Consider the following 17,956-nt stretch of genomic DNA (forward strand, 5'->3'; position numbering starts at 1 on the left):
TAATTCTTGTGAGAACTAATATACTGTCCCATTTGATGCTTCTCCATTACCAGATTCTTTTTTGTATTTACATTTTTTATTCTCTTTTTGAATGTGAAATGTAAAATTACCAAGAGATGTAAAAAATAACCACAGAGTAATACTATATTACAATAGAGTTTACTTGGTAGGCATGGAGTAGTACATAATTAACTCAGCACAAAAATAAAAAGATCATATTAATTCATATGATAATTACAGGATGACTGATGCAATAGATATAAATGCAGTGAGTAAATGACATGAACATGATCCAAAAGGATCTGGATCCATGGTAAATGAAAATACCTCATGATGATTTATTTACCCATTCAATGAAGAAAAGCCACTAGTGGTAAACAAAAAAGTCAGTTTTTCATCTGAATGTAACAGTTTACAAGCAACTCTGAGATTATTTCCTGTTGTTAATAACTGAGCATACAAGAACACCACCTGCACACTCATACATAGGATTTGTTTTTCCCTCTTCCTTTTGTGCTGCTCACACTTGTGTCCCAGATAATTGTTGGCTGTTAAGTCTGAAGCAATCCCACCAGATACCCTGGGCCACTGGACAGAGTGTTTTTCAGCAGAATCATGCCTGAAATGAGGATATACTGATGCTGATTGGAACAGGAAATGATCATGAGACAATTTCAATTACAATAAAAATATCTTTATTAGAAACTGTCAGCCAGAGTGGGAATATCTCTGCGCTTCTCCACGTGCCAATATCCTACAGCTCCTGCAAAAGAAGAGAAAAGGCAGTGCATGAAACAATAACGTAGTGCTCTATGCAGCACGTTGCCAATTTTTCCACACTGCTTACCCTTCTCCTCTGCTTCCAGCAATTACTGGCAGGACAGCATCTCTGCTCATTCTAGGCAGGACACAGAAGGACAGAAAAAGATTTGGGTCACTGTCAAAACCATTGATTTTTCTATACAACTGCAGTATATATTACAAGTGCACCACTGCCATGGAACATCTATTGGTATACTTACATTCTGCTTTCCAAATCCTTGCATCAGTTACAGAATGAGACTTGACATGTGGGTACCACCTCCATGCAGCAAAAGGGCAAAGTAGCACTGATTCACCATGGCAGCACAAACTGGTGCAGATCAGGTGTGTGGAGCTTCTCCTCCTGTGTCAAGATAACCTCAACACACAGTGAGCAACCTTCTACTAATAACAAACCCCCCCACCCCAAACAACAGACCCCAAGTTCTCAGGGACATGTCCAGATGGTACTCACTGCTTTGAAGCCTCCTCCCAGCCCTGTCCCTACAGGAGCTATGAGGTGTCACTGGCAGATCTGTGGCAGCTGTCTGTAGCACCACCTTTGACACCGGGATCTCACCTTTGCCCTGCTAGGCTTGTTTCAGCAGTGTACAAGTTACTGGCTACATATTTTTGCATCTGGGTAAACTGCAACTGAGCCCAAACAAAGGCCAAATCTCAGCACTGCAAGTCATCTAATTGCATTAGCATACCATTGTGTCACTTTTAACAATTCCTCAGGCTCAGCACAGCATTCACCTAAATACCATATTCAAAATGCAGGTTATGAGACTGACTGGGTATAAGGTCACATTTAAATACACAGCTGTCTGCTCAGTGTTGAAGCCATCTAATTACCTGTATTTCATAATAAAAAGTGTTTAACTCTGAGGCACACCAGCTGTGCAGGAGCTGAGGGCACATGCCTAATCCCAAACCAGAACCTACACATAAGATGTGTATGTAGAGACAGGACACAGCAAAGCCCCTCTGTGAGCAGATGAGATGTTGTATCCTCAGCTGAAATCCAAACTGGAAGTCCATGCCCCTTCTCCCTGAGGTGCCAGAAGTTTTTGAAGCTGGCATGATGAAGAAGAGGTTGTACCTCCACTAGGACCTACATGGAAACTTACCTGGAGGCTTGTACACAACATCAATTTTTGAGGCTTCACAAATTCTTTTCTAACCCACATGTAACACTTGGACCTTATTAGTGCCCCCCCACAGCACACAGTGGAACTTAGTCCACATTCACCTTGGGAGTGCCAGAATTACAATCCTTATGTATCATTAGGGATGCTGCACAATCCCTTTTACAGTCTTATACAGATCTCACCTAATGCAACTTTCTCCTCATCCCAGCCCAGACCCCAGCAAAACAGAAAAACCCAGAGCAGCTCTGGCTTTCTCAACTTGTCAGTACACCCTGTTATCAGTTTGTGTTTTTTAAATTGCTGTAAGTTTCATCACAAATGATTAGGAGGTTCAGTTAGAGACAACAGCAGAAACCAAGTACTGAGGAAGGTCATCAGAGTAAATTAAATGTATTAAAATTATTTTATCCACCCAGTTCACGGAATTACTATTTTGAGAAAGCATCACAATAAGGCAATTAATAATACAGATAAGTTAACCATACAGTAAACCTTTTAAATACAATGCAAGTTAATCCAACCCAGTTCACTGCCAATACAGATGTGCAGATAAATGACATATCAAAAGTAAAGATAATAGTATCAAACCAACATGGTAGATAGGTTACAAAACATTTAGGTAAAAATCTTTCAACTGAACTAGAACCATGTCTAAAACTGAGCCAAGATGTGAGGCAGCCTGTAACTTATGCAGCAGATGCACGCTGACTGTCGTCTAGCAGAGATGTTTTCCTAAACAGGTACAAGCACTGGCAGAGCTTCCTGCAGCCCCTGAGGAACCTCTGCTCTGTCCATTGCTCTTACAGCACTCAGGCATCAGCTGCTCCTGTAAAACTCTCTCTTCTGCTGCTTACATCTCTTTTCTCTAGAGATGACAAATGACTCTTCTTCCCAGCTAAGTGAATCCCACGGAAAGTGCTGAGGGTCTAAATCCATTTCATGCCTCAGGATGCTATTGTTATTTTGCAGCATACTTAAAAAGGACAGGTATTTCATAAGGCAAACTGAACGATGAGGTCCCAAGAGCAAAGCCTTTAGTGAATTTAGAAAAGATCCCAAGAGCAAAGTCTTTGCTGCGTTTGAAAAGATAAAAGGCAGAAGGAGGTAATGAAAATGTGAGGCAGGATGAAGAACAAAGGGATTCAAGGAGCAATGATGATGGTAGAAAACATTACAAGTATCAGTGCCTACCAGAACAGCCCTTCTTAGTTCTTCAGAAATTTACCAACAGAGTACAGATGAACTCATTTAAATGCTTAATGATAAATAACAATAATTATTAGAAAGATATAGTCTCATAGTTCTGGGGGATGATTGTGATCAGACTCTCTAAAAAGATTTTGTGTAAACAGGAGCATAAAACCAGCCATATTATCAGCAAAAGATCTACCCGCTTTATACTATTAAAAAGGAATATAGGGAAAACGGAACTTAATTTCTTTATTTTTTAAACCTTTAGAACACATACAGTTTTGGTCATTAATTCAATGAATGTTCATTCATCCTCCCTTCCAGCAAGGACTGGAGCATTACAGGGTATAACAGATAAGAGCTTCTAAATGGTAACTAAGGCAAGGACCATCCATACAGACACTGGTTATTTATTATCATTTTCTGGTTGCTGCTGCAAAACATTGAGTTTCAGAGGAGAGAATCCAGGTCCCAGTTTTTGAGTAGTGCAAGGACTAATGAACTTTGCCTTTTTATTTCTGGCATACAGGAAAAATACTAAGTTGTTGTACTACTGGTTATCCTGCCCATCAGCTAAACCAACTTTTGCACTTTGTAAAAACCAAAATGCGTCAATCACAGTGAGTGACACAAGGTCACTGAGTCAGTCTGGTTAACTGGATCAGGTATTCCCAGAGTCTTACATCATCTTAGCACCCAGAGTCTTACATCATCTTAGCACAATGAGGAGGCAACAAGAATAGGCACAGTGAAAATACAGCATGTACCATCTTCTCCACTGTTTACAGCTGCTCAGACTACAGAACACATTTCACACTGTAGTCATTGCAAGGAGATATATAAAGTTTAATAGGATCTCATTCTTGAGTTACTTTATTACTCTGCTCAATTAAATGCTATTTAATGATTCAGCACTTACAAGGTATTATATACCATTCATACTCCATTGACTTCAGTGAAGCTCCTGACTTTTCCAGAAAAGATAAGTAGTTCTAAGGAAAAATATTAACTTTCTGTTTAAGTCTTAAGAATAAACAAATTAAAAGTAGTGACTAAATATTACAACACTACATTGGTTTTCTGTAATTCACCCATGGGGAGATTGAGATGATGACATCAAAATTGTTTATACCACTGATACTGGTTTAACTAGTAAGCAGCCCAAGGATAAAAACTGTTTCATGTTATGTCAGTATTTCCATCAAACACTGCAGCAACTTGGCTGTTGCAATTTATTGGGGCATTTTATTTCCAGCTGCATCCACCATAAAGTACTGTTAGAGCATAAAGTACTGTTAGAGCATAAAAGATCATCATTCTGGATCATCAGAAGTCGGTGGTGTAGGCAAGTTGCTGCAACAGTTATGTTTGTTCTATGTTGTTGCAGGTTGTTCCAATACTCACCTTTGTGTTTCATGCCTTAGCAGACCTTAACTCTACTCCTCCTCAGTGTAAGAAATGAGTTGAAGAGGCAACTCCTTGTCTCAGGCACTGGCTTGCAGCTCAGAACATCCACAGATGACTCTCAGGTAATGATTTCACCCTGCAGCTGGGAGAACATGCACCAGGCCAGTCTCTACAACAGCTTTCAGCTGCTACCTCTTGCTCCAAAGTGACCTTGTTTGATGTCACAGATATTTTCCCTCATCAACAAAATTTTCACCAGAAAGGTCAACCATTCAGTCCTGAAGTGCAGTTAACCACTTGGGTCAAAAAATGATAATAAGCTGTAGGTACTTGTAACCCCATACTCTAATGCTAATGATACATCACTTAGTTTTTTCATTGTATAAAAGAATAACAGATGCTTCTTTTGATTTTTTTAAAAAATCTCTCTTGCTCACATACACATTACCAAGCACCAGCCTGCTTCCCATCGACACAGAATTGTTACTACTGCTCATATATTTCTAGTTTGTTGGACCATGGTGACAACTTTTCCTTACTTTTGTGTTGGAAATGTGAATAAGAGACACAGGGCACCAGAGCAGACCAGGGGAGCTGCACGGGGCTCTCCTCACACAGCTCTGCTCCTGTATGAGGAGAGGAGAGGACACAGCCAAGTCTGCACCCTCTTGCAAGGAAGAAATAGTTTCTGTGGTATTGAAAGAGCTGAGGCATCTAAATTCAGAAAGCCTGAAAAAACTTACTCCAACTGAGAATCTGAAGCACAGACAGATTAAAAGACCTTGCCCAAAGCCTGTCCAGGAGATTGCATCACAGATGGATATTGAATCAAGTGACAATAAGACACAAGACTTATTATTTTTTTTGACTTGATGTACTAGCAAGTATAAACCGTTTCTTTATCACCAAAAGTTTCATAAAGCTGGATCAGTGAAAAAAATACTTCAATCCACAATTTTAAGGACATAATGTCCCTTGACCACATACTTGGCTTTCATTTAAATCAGGAGTTGCAGCACATAAATACATCAGAACCTTACATTCATTGGTACATTTGCAACATTTTAAAACAAATGTGCCACATCAATATGCCTGCCTTTGTCTCTGCTAGCCATAAAAAGAAACAGTGTAAATCAGTATCAGCAGCATAAAAGTAACAGGTATTCAAGTTTTGGAATGCACAATAGTGAATATTCTACAGAACACAAACCCGACAAGACCCAGACAGGAAAGGGGGTGTGAGACCGTGAGCAAGGTTAACAAAATTCAGTGTAGTACATGAACTGAATGTATAATTCTTGTTCCCAAAGTACTGTTTGTGAGAGAAGGGTCCAGCAGGAAGGAGATTTAAACAGGTAATGGAAAAACAACAGACACTACCTCTGCTGAGCACTGGTATGGGCTGCCACAGGAGCTTGTGGGGGAAAAGGGTACCAAATGGTTCACAACAGGATACACAAATTCATGGACCACAGCCCCCTAACAGGACAGTAAAAGGACTGGCTATATATATATACACTTCACTGATCCTTGAGAGTCTAGCACAACAAAAAAAAAAAAAAAAAAAAGAAAAGAAAAAGTAATGACTACACTTATCTACCTTCCTTGGCTAAAGTAGGTGTGCAGTTTCAGTGCACTTTTCATCTGTGCCCTTGGACACCTCTACACCTCTACAGACAGATATTCCCATTGACATGAGGTTTCAGCTTTGTCTACCGTGGAAGGAATTCAGCTGGCCCTGGCAATCCAAGTTACATGGCTTACATGGTTTTCAAATAAAATCTCTGGAAGATGATGATGAAAATGGAATTTCTAAGGCAACCGAGGCCACAAATGCAATGAAAACATTAGAAAGTGTTCTCTGGATTATGTACAAACAGCAAGTTCAGCACTGTCTCTGCATTGTTGTTTTTCCTAGCTAGAAAACACTTTTTGCACAAATTATCATGATTTTCTACAGTCCAGAGGTAGAGGTTTTACAGGAGTGTCCCTAATTTGATGAGCATATTGTCACTTAAACTCTCTGTGTACAGGGTGTGGATTTCTACTTTGCTGCATGCATAGCAATGATTTCATTTCCTAAGTAAATCTTCATGAAGACTAGAGGGGGATTTAAGAAGCACAAGCATTTCACTTTTGCATATGATTCCAGAACTTGCTTTTTTCTAGCCCACAGAAAACAACTTCAAGGTTCATTTTAGGCTGCTGTCATAATATTTTCAGGCTTAAGACACAAGATTTCATTAATTTTTATGCCATCAGGATCTGCTCCAATATTAAATAAAAAAATCTGAGAGCTACTCATATGAGAGGACTATTCTGAGCCAAGATTTTGGGGACTGGCTTTAGCTCATGCCTTAAAGAGATGTGATAAAAAAAAGAGAGGAAACTGAAAGTCTCAAAATAAAATTAAAATAATTCAGCTTTGACTATTGGGTTACACTTCCCTGCTTCTTACAGAAAGGTTCACTCAAAGGATATTTGGGAAAGCATCCCATATATCCATACTTCTTATCCTCTTTTACATATGTGTTTGACCTTCAACTTGTATGCCTCAAGATTGCTGCTCCCAATTTAAGCTAAGCAGGAAAAGCAGGATATATGCAGAGCCTTTCAAGTAACCATTCCCCAGCTGTGCTTGTGCACTGAGTCTTTGAAGACACTTGCAGTGATTCCACTGGCACTTTACAAGCCTCACATAAAGTGAAGTGAAACACAAAACTTCTGGACCTCACGAACCAGTTCCCTAGAGAGAATGCTCTAGGACTGGCACAAAATCCATAAGCAGTAGGAGAAAATCCCTGAACCTGCTGGCTATCCTCTTGTTCCTGCAGCCTGCCATGCAGTTAATATTCATCACCATATTGGTTTCTTGACAATTTATACTTAACTGGAACTTAAAATCGATAGGTTATAAGGCTCTTAATTATAAAATTGAAAAAAAATCAAGTAAAACTTAACATCAGGAAAGAACATATTAAAAGTAACTAGTTTGTGACTCCAATAGGAATTTGCCTGCTTTTTATTATAGTGTTTTCATTCATATTTAATGGTTTATGCAAGCTGTTCTGACACAAAGGACCACTAACTGTTAAAGATGGATCTCAGCTTCCTCAAGTCTGAAGATCACCAGCTGAGAGGTGATCTGTTAAGCTGCCATTCCATGAGGCTATGAACACACCACAGAGCTGCAGCTGAGCCAACAGAATGTTATCTTCCTTTCCAAAATTGTAAGAAGTAATTATTCACTCAATTTTTAGCTTTTTTCTAACAAATTTAACTTTTTTTCACAGAATGATGGATCTTTTACTCTTTTCTTAGAAGTATTTCTCTGATTTAAGAGAACTAACTTTAATGTTTCTTATTAAGCCTAGTTAAATTTAATATTGTAATTAACAACAAATTTTTAACAAAAGAAAATATCTGATTTAAAATTTACTTTCCTTTATATGAAAAAGTTAGTAACTCTACCCTAAAATCACATATAAAATACTATTCCTCAAGATTATATGGTCACATAACCTTTATGCTATGTTTCATTAAATACCAATGAAATACTAAAACATCATTATGTAGGTTTTAAGCTCCATAGCAGTGAACAAGAGAAAAAACTGAACCTTCATATAATTTCAAATGTAATTGGTAAGTATAAAAGGAACCCAGTCCAAAACCCAGAGGTGGGGGTCTTGGGAGGTCATGGAAACATTAACTTCCATGTTCTTTGGACTAAGGAACCAAGATAAATCTGAGCAATTGAAAGGAAGAAAAGTTAAAACTTACCCATGAATTCAATTCCTAAATGGTCTGCTATACTCATGAAAGCATGTAAAAGAAAAAAGAGAAAAGAAACAGAAATGTTAGAAACAGAGTAAATATAAATTAAACTTGATATGGCAGTGCTGCAGAACAGTGTGGGGTCAGGGCCCACTGTGTGGTTACAGGTCCAAAACAAAGGCACAACTCTGACCCTCAGAGGAAATCCTAAGGTGGAATTTAGGGCACTCAGCTGTCACATGAAGGGACACATATCTGGGGAAGGACACGAATGCCTTCATATTTGACTTTATGTTCAAGTCAGCTAACTAGAGGGATTTCATTTTCCCATCCTCCTGAACTCCTCTCTCATCCTGCTGACCACTGTCCTCAGAAAAGGTTCTAGCTTTCATTTTCTCTGGCAGGGACCAAAACCTGAAGGATGAATGGAAGGCTTCCCCTGAGTCTGGCAGCTCTCAGCACAGCACACAGCCACACTTGCAGCCAAGGTGACTCCTGTCTGCTCTCTGCTGCACAGCAGAATCTGACAGCAGGAAAGGGAAGCCACGCTCCCAAGCTGCCCATCAGACAGACAGGATGCAATCATTTCAAGACATCTCAAAGTGAAACAAAAATCTCAATGCTTTTAGAATATTGACTGAATTACCACATGGACTTCTAAACATTTCAGGGCCCATTTTTTTTACATGATAAATAAGAGTCCTCTAAGAACTATATAGCAAAGCTAAAAGATCTTCCAGCATAACCCAACAGTTAAACACTTCATTTTATTGCCAGCTCTGCTACCTGTGACAAGATCATGGAATGTTTGGGTTTCTGTTTAACATGCTGGGAATTCAGCTTTAGCACCCTTTCAATCCATCTAGGAGAAGGCACTGAGCATCAGCTTGCTCAGTTCACTTAACATACAAATCTATGGAACAGCTGATAAACTCCACATTTTATTTTCATGCAGAAGGCACAATATGCACTTCAAAAGCAAAGAACACAAGATGATGGTATATGGTATAAATACCTTGTTAGCATGGTGTTAGGGAAGGCACATTATGCAAGTTTAGTGACTGACAACAAAAATGAATATTTCCTTTTGAAAACACATAACTCAAAATCATACATATACGTATTCCACATAATAATCTTTTAATCTGTATTCTTACATTCACGTAAAATATCATGTACAAACATCCCTAGTACATTTGACAGGAATGTAAATTTTTATAAGAATGTAATTTTTATAAAAGCATGAGATCAGATATATCAAAAGTGCATCAAACTATATTTACAGAGATTTGTAGCTTTTCTCCCCGTCTAATTTTCCGTACCTGTGAAATCTGCAAATGTTATCTACATGCAATTCACACCTTTGCATCCTTGTGTAAATCAAATCAAAATGCAGTTGAAAATTTCTTACTTTAAAAAACCATAGCAGAGATCAAAGCATCATAATCTGGTCTCCAAGGAACTAAAGATATTGACACACTGAGGAAGACCATACAGAATCATCTTTTTAAGCCGATGTAGAACAGCTGAAAAAAAAAAATCCTCCTTTCCTAACTTGGCTGTACACCTTCTCTACATGTTTCCATTTGCAACCTACAATTCTCTCTTTAAGTTCACCAACATGGTTAAAAACCACTTTCTCAAAAAGTGGATATAAAATATACCTTTCCTTTAAAAGGATGAAAAAAGACATTTCAGTTCATATTTGAGTGGCTTATACATAAGTGAGAATCAAGGATGGATGGAACCTTCCTGGGAAAGATGTTCACCTGGAAAGGGTGGAAATATGCCAGGTGATTTCTTTTAAATATCTCATGTGGCTAAAACTTCAGCAATCAGCATAACATATATTGCAGACAAAGCTGATTTTCCCAGATGACAATAAAAGGATGTCCAGCGGGATAAACCTTTACAATAAAATATCCAAGCTGCCAATCAAGTAGTAGTTCACCAAACTCTGTGAGCAGCTGTTTGGGAACAGAAAACAAGGGAATGGTAACCCTGGCAGATGCAGCACACGCTGGCACTGCTTATGAGCATCACTGGGCAGCCCTTGGTGAGCAGCACCAGCGAAGGCTCCCACTTGCACTGCTGTGGTGAGAACCAGTGACTGCAGGCTCCAGCTGTGCAAATGGCTTTGTCCCCTCTTAACAGCAGCAAGAACTCTCCCAGCAGGTCCATGTGAGAGACACACAGCAGCAGGAGATAACCAGCATGGGAGCTGGGGGATGTGAGCCTGGTGGTGACCCGAGACTGAACCAAGCACTAAAAGGTGGAGTATTGACCCTGGCAAGTCATGGTGTGACAAAGAACTGTTCTATTGCTGTACAGCTGGGGTGCACAAATGGTGAATCACCTGCAGAGCACTTCCCTGGACACAGCAAGTGCAATGCCAAGTAATTCACCATCAAGAAATGGACTGTGGTAAAAAAAAAAAAAAAAAAAAAAAAAAAAAAAAAAAAAAAATATGCATATGAGAGCTATAAATGTGCTGAAGCGTGGGTGCTGCTCCACAAGATGGGGTCATTAACCAAATAATGCAACTATTTTACTTTTGTTATTGTGGTTTCTTCTTTCTTTCTGGTATTGCTATGTTCTTAGAAATGAATATATTTCTCAGACAGGAAGATTATTAACTTTTATTTTTTCTTTTATCAGTATTTCTCCATTTTCATGTTGATGTGGGAAAAATACTGTGCCTTATGGTCCTGACAGTGGTAATGTGTTGCCAGTAGTAAATCCCTTTTAATTCATACTGTCTAAATGTATACACACCTGTGAATATTCAGTAATAAGGACAAGAAAAAAAAAAATTTGCAGTCATTAATGGTTTTATTTCTTAGTGCTCCACAAAACAACATACTGCCTTGTGTCTGGATTGTGGTTTGCTGCAGCTTTTTTCTTATTCATATTAAAACTGTGAACAGAAATATAAACTCAAGATGTAAATCTAACTGAAAAATCTTGGACATGAAAGTACCCATTAAAAACTTCTACAGATATTTTAATCTTTTCTAAGGACAAGCTAACTTTGGCATGAAGACAGCTTTAGGAAACCAGAGCAACAGCAAAGTATTTTGCTCTGAAAATGAAATTTATTGCTTCAAATAAACTCATACAAGTTGCTCAATTGTCCTTGGCAGATGATTGTCTTGACCACAAAATGCAACATGATAATATGCTGGGAGCTACCTTGGGACAGCTCAAATACTCTGAACAGATTATCTGTCTGGAAGGAACAGGACTAAGTTTTACTTTTAAGTATTAGACCAATAAAACTTGGTCTGAAATAAAGGAAAATCCTTCCATTCATAAAGCAGCTCGGTTAGGACTCTGCCTGAAGATGAACTGCTGCTCTCTTATCCATTGTGCTTTATAATGTTTGGCAGCACATGGTTATCAGCCTATTTGTGCAGCTAATGAAGTGAAAATCATAATCAGGTACTGGTGTATATATATGTGTGTGTATATTTATGAAACTATAGGGTTTCTTTGAAGCAGATTATTTTTGGTGCTTCATTTTGTGTGTGAGCACACAGAGTAATGGAACAAGGGATTTGTCTATTCAGCAGGAAGGGCTCATTGCTTCTATCTTCCCTCCTCATGGGCAAACTGACCAATGCTCTCAGAATTTTGTTGTTTCGTTTAGCTTTTTTTTAATATCAAAAATAAAAAAGCAAAAGAATGTAATAATGTGTTTTAAAAATCTCAGTTATTAAAGAGCATAAAATTTGATTTTGCTGTTTGCTTTAGAGAAATTCTAGTAATTAGTTTCTGTAATTAATTTACACAAAAGTACTCTTCAAAATGTTTGGTGGGGTAGGAAAATTGATTTAAGCTGTTCAGGGGAATCAGAGTCATAAAATCAAAATAATTCAATTACTGATTTTTAAAAAATATCTTCACTAAAACACATGACAGAAATTTCTCCCTCTGAGACATTTAAAAATGGATCAAATAAATCCTGAGAATGATCTTGAATCAGCTAATACCTGGACCTTCCTTTTACCTTCTGTGATAAAGAGAACTACTAAAATTTTTCCAGATTAAAAATTTCCCTGGCAACAGGTGGGCTATTCACTACATGTTAACTGGTGTAATAGCATGTATACAGAATATTTTGGTAATTTGCTCCATGTCTAGACATAATAATGAAGATCATATATCTACACATCCCTTACAAGATACTTGGTTTGTTTTTGATGAAATTGTAAATCACAGTTAAAGAAATTATAATAACTTAGAAAGAAAGCAATAAATCTGTAAAAGAAATTTCACAATCTGCTAGATTCTCAGTGTAAACATTGAAAGAACATTTACACTCCCAATTTGCATAGATTCAGTTAAGTCCTTGAAGTCCTCAATACACAAAAGTAAATACTTAAGACAAAATATAAGAGTTAATTGCTTTATCCATTTATTTGTTAAAAAAATACAAAGAAAAAAAACCCCTAGGTGTGCTGTATTTTTGTGGCTGTGGAAATATTTATAACATAAGAGGGGTCTGTAGGATCCCCTCATCAACTATCAATTCCATAACCATGGAAAATTTGAAAAAACATCCATCAGAACTTCTTGTTATATAAATTATACACAGTGCTGAATAATGAAATAAACTATTGATTTTCTTTTCCTTTGAATGACTAAAGCCTTGGCTGTGATTTTCACTGCAAAAGTGGAAAGATTGTTTCTGGCTTCTGCAAATAAATAATAGAAATGCTCCCCTGTTCTGGTTCAAAATAACTTGGAAACTCCAACTATTTACCTCACCTGCAGTATGCAGACTCAGAGGATTAAGCTTGTCTCTTTTCAATTAATTTTTAAGATCTTAAATTATCTCTGCAGCTAATAAAATAAGTTACTTCTCTTTGAGGCATTATGTTGGATATTAATGGAAAGAACTTAGTCTCACCAAGCAACATAAGCAATCTGTACTGATATTCACAATCCTTTAAATCAGTACTGATTAATTCTTACTACTACAGCTATAAATTCAGCAGAAGAAATAAACATGTCTAATTTTAAATCAGTCAGTAGTCTATTGATATTGTATTTTTTAGCTTATTAAACACCTGCAAAATGTATTTAAGAGTTTTAGCAGATTCAGGCAAAAATGTTTATCAGCAGGTGTCAGACAAATGCAGCAATTTCTCCCTGTATAACTTGTTTTTTTCAGCAATGACACGAGAAAGCAGGTAGATATTAAATGCTGCTGCTATATTGAGACATATTTTTACTCATTTTCGTAGCATTCATAAATCAACACAAGTGTTCAACACATACAAAGACTTTAATTCATCCCCGAGTGCCAGCAAGTAAACAGGATATTCACAAAAAACACTTTGTCTCCACTCAGACAACTGGGAGAGACTTTCTTACTGTATTTGTTAAAAATGTAATCCTGTTTCTATGAAAAGTATCAAATGTAAATGAAGCTGCCCAACAGACCTCATAGCTGATGGTGACAAGATTATTTATGAGGTTTGCTTTAAATATATGTGGGAAATGATAAACCTGTGTGATCACTGTCAGATCAGCCTCCCCCGGCACAAGAAGCCTGCAGTAAACATTGCACATTACAGTCTGGTTACTTGATTACTGACATCAGCACAAACTACTATAACCAATGAGTCTGATAAATATTCCCAGAAAAATCAAGGTTTCTCTGATATTATGCAGTTTTGACATATCAGTAAACATGTTTTAGCACTGCATTTGCAAAATCTGTAATTTTTTTTTATGTTCCTGTTCCTTACCAAAGCCTCTCGTCTCCTGTAAAGTTTCTTTCCCACCCCTGCCTTTCCTGGCTCCACACACCACATCCATTTTACATTCCTATCTAAAAGACCAACCTCACATACCAGGTCTGCTGATTGTGCTAAGGACTATACAAAAACAAAACACAGATGTAGCTCTGTGACCTACTTCTACAATTCTGAATTCTTTTCCTGGACTTCCACATGAGATATGACAATGACTGCATTTGTCCAACTGTCTCAACTGCATGGCAGGTGATTGCAGCACTGTCACAACTGAGGAGCCACTGGGAGAACTGGGCTATGAACAAATATATCCTTTATCCATCCGTGTCATTTCACTACCACAGCCGTTCCTGCAGAGCCCAGACTTGTCCTGCCTGAAATCCTGGTCCAGCCTCTCAAGGCTGCTCCGGGTCTGCACAGTGCAGACTCTGCAGATGGACCTGCCTTTATCTGCAGGAATGCTGGAAAATGGGTTTAAATGCATTTATCTACACTGAGCTTGGATGTTCTCAGTCATTAAGCACTTCCACTGAATTTCAGTAGCAACTGGCATGATTGGTGATGCAGAGTCCTTTGGAAATGCCAGCCTCTACATTAGCAAAAATGGTCCTTACCCACTGTATTGTGACAAGGACTGATAAAGCTAAATAGGAGAGGGAAGGAGAATCATATTTATTGTCAAAACCCAAAAAGCACATTCATTACTTCCAAAAGATGTGATCTGAAAAGTTTTTAGAACCATATGTATGAATTAGATTTATCTTGTCGTAGGTGTAAAAGAATTCACCTGACTGCAGTATTCTGTAGTTCTGTTTAAATAAGTGACATAACATGTCTGTTAAAGTGGGATAAACCTATGAGTTTCTTAGAAATTACTACAGGGATTTTCACACTACTATTTCCAAATGGGTGTTTGGTAATACGGGTCTGTGAAATATAACCAGCTTCACAGAAACATTAAATGAATTGCTAATAGCTCCCTCATCTTATGAGCATATGACATTTAATAAACATTTTTCATGCTAAATGTTACTTTATTCCTTCCACAGATCATTAAGCTGTCCTTCACTCCCTACTACAAGAAAATGTTTCAGATGCAATCCTGTTTACTGCTCTCTAAAGGCATAGAAAAATTTTGTAGGTTTTTGTCAATTTCTTAAAACTAATTACTTTCTTCAACTTCAGGATAAGGAAAGTACATCATATGGTGAAAAAAGAACCCCACAGCTTTATTCCCTAATGCTTCAAGTAATTTAGTTCTACTGCAGTCAAAAAACAAACAGGCAGAAGCAGAGTGCAGGTATTTACACCAAGATTTTCCAATATTAATGAAGGGTTTAGAAGCTGTGCACTGTACATCTCCAATGACAAGAAAGATGATATATTTATTGATATCCATACTTTGTTGCCTAGATAGCTGGTCTGAGTTTTGCAGCAAAGAAATTGAGAGTCTCAGTGTTGTAGGACTCAGACCTTTTAGAAAGATGCTGTTTTTTATGTGTGTTGATTTGGGAATCTACTTTTCCTTAGATATCCAGTTTTGACAACAACAACTATATTTGCTGTACACTTTCTTATGTTGCTTCATTTAAAATAACTTAGGATGAGGAAAGAGAATTACTTAAGCTTACTCCAATCACTCTGTGCACATTTTTCACACATGGTCTAAGCTGCTGAATTACTGAGCCTCATTTCCAGCAGTTCTGTGTTACAGGCTCAGAAGACAATGCAAGAGCATAAATTCTCATCATGATTTTATCAATTAATTCACTGTCTTATGGGGAAATATTTCTGCATGTCAGGACTCTCTCAACCCACCCTCCTGAACCATCCATCACAACCTCCATCACAAGTTTAACACCAAGACCTCCAATGCTCTTCCAAATTTACTCAGTCCTTTCTCTAGGAAACCAGGCATGGAAGTGCCTTTATGCCTCAGATTCAGCTGCAAATAAGCAATCCACAAGTGTGGGGTGCTTAAAGGGGTTTGATTCAAAAGAGTTTGTTCTCAGCTATGCAGATCTGCTTTATTTAGTTAGAAGAGCAGCATCACTCCTATTTGTTATTCCTTTCAATTTCACAGAGACACATACTTGAAAGCTTTAAAAACTGTTGTAGTGAACTTTATCAGAAAACGCAGCCTTTGTCCAATATCTCTTATGATTCAAGGGAGGAAATGCAGAATGACAGTTCACAAAAATACTCTCATTACTGCGCAATTCTCCCATGCTTGCAAAATGTATAGCAGAGAACTGAGCTAGGCACATGTCTCCTTTTGTCAATGCTAAGCCCCTCTAATAATTTTCTAATTCAACTATAGTGTTGTGGTTTCTTTTGAAAAACTGCTGCACATTTGCTTGCTGTCACAGTGTGCAAGCCATGCACATACACAGCACAGCTTGCTCTGCATTCATGCTCTATGTGCTCTGTTTTCCTCTATGCTAAAATGCTTTCCTGACATCTGAGGATGATTTGTTCAAGCTAATCAATATGAAGGCAGGCCTGATGGGGAAGCACTGTGACTTGGACAAAACTCTGTGGTGCACAGAGCACTGTGTCAGAAATGCCAGACTTTTAAAGTGAGGTACTGAGATATTTTTTGAGATGTGAAAGCTACAGGGTTGAGGTATCAAGGCACCAAGGAAATGTCTGTCTTACTTGGAGATGTATCAGTTCAAATGGTGCCACTTCTATTTGACCGTAGGTGTTGGCACACATGTCCTGACAGCATCAGACCAACGTGTGTTTATGACCCCACAGACAGTGTAACAAATAATGTCCCATACCATGCAGTCATGCAAATGCAACCATGGCTTTTTGCCATGCCTATCCTGCCTTGCTTATGGAAAGATATTCTGCTTAGAAGTCATTAGCTAATAATGTAAACATCCAAGTAGCAGCAAAAATGAATGGCAAGAAATGATCTTCCTCAGAGTCTGAGCATCTTGTGTAATTTTAGATGCAAGCCATGAATTTGTGACTTCAGATATGTAGAAAACAATGGGAATATTACTTAACTGCTTATCTGTTTGAACACTGTTAAGGGTTCAAATCCTTAACAACCATGACTACATTAGAACATTAACTACTATAAATACCCATAACAAAGGTGGTCTGAAATCATTAATGCTGGGGATGAACAATATGACTCATCCGTGAGATTTAAAGCAGACAGGGCTGTGATAAAAAGAATCATTAGCAGCTATCATCATCAGCAGCAGCTATTAGCAGCAATAAAAAATAGCATATTGGAACAAAAGTGTATGATGTGCACACAACCCAGAATCACCTACAGCGAGAGCAGCCAAACCAAAGCTGCTGTTTGCCCTCCTTTGTATATGGGGATGCACTGCAATTAATTGATAGGAATATAATGTGAGAATGGTGCCAAAGGGCCCCATATATAGAAATATGAAACTCGTGGAGTGTAACTGCTCTCTCAGAGTCATTCAAACAAATGAATTGCCTGTGCACAGATCAGATGCAAGCCAGAACCAGCAGGATGGTGCCCCGTGCTGATGCCTGCAGGGACACCTGGCCCTCGGGGCAGCTCACCACTGCTGCAGCACCCCAGAGAACAGCATGGGGCAAAAAAGGAGAAAATTCATTCTGCCACCTCCATAAACACAAACCATTACTTAAATCTAGGCAAGATGGCTTAGATGAATGTGAAACTTAGGACTTGATAGAAGACTGAAAGAGCTACTATGGCCTGTCTCCCGTGAGATACCTCAGTAAAACCTGACCTTCAGATGATCAAAGTGCATTTGTTTCCTTTCTTCTCGTTTCATCTCCATTTCACAAACTTTAAGGTGCCTCAAAGAATTTAATAGCTCCCAATAAATCTCAAAGAACATTCCCCCATCA

General features: G+C 38.1%; 1 protein-coding gene and 1 long non-coding RNA gene across 3 annotated transcripts in view; both read right to left on the bottom strand.

Annotated features, from left to right (window-relative positions):
* The window catches only part of NRG3 (neuregulin 3), a 348,278-nt gene that overhangs the window by 65,671 nt on the left and 264,651 nt on the right, over positions 1-17,956 (bottom strand). For both annotated transcript variants that reach the window (XM_021537205.2, XM_021537204.3), the window contains exon 4: positions 8,334-8,360. In XM_021537205.2, the coding sequence (XP_021392880.1) occupies positions 8,334-8,360 (27 nt within the window). The remainder of the gene's footprint in view (positions 1-8,333; positions 8,361-17,956) is intronic.
* Positions 673-4,940, bottom strand: LOC116183804 (uncharacterized). The gene is made up of 2 exons (XR_004148496.2): positions 848-4,940; positions 673-763 (listed from the first exon to the last, which is right to left on the bottom strand). It is a non-coding gene; the product is annotated as an uncharacterized LOC116183804 (long non-coding RNA).

The sequence above is a fragment of the Lonchura striata genome, chromosome 7, assembly GCF_046129695.1.
Source record: "Lonchura striata isolate bLonStr1 chromosome 7, bLonStr1.mat, whole genome shotgun sequence".
Lineage (NCBI taxonomy): Eukaryota > Metazoa > Chordata > Aves > Passeriformes > Estrildidae > Lonchura > Lonchura striata.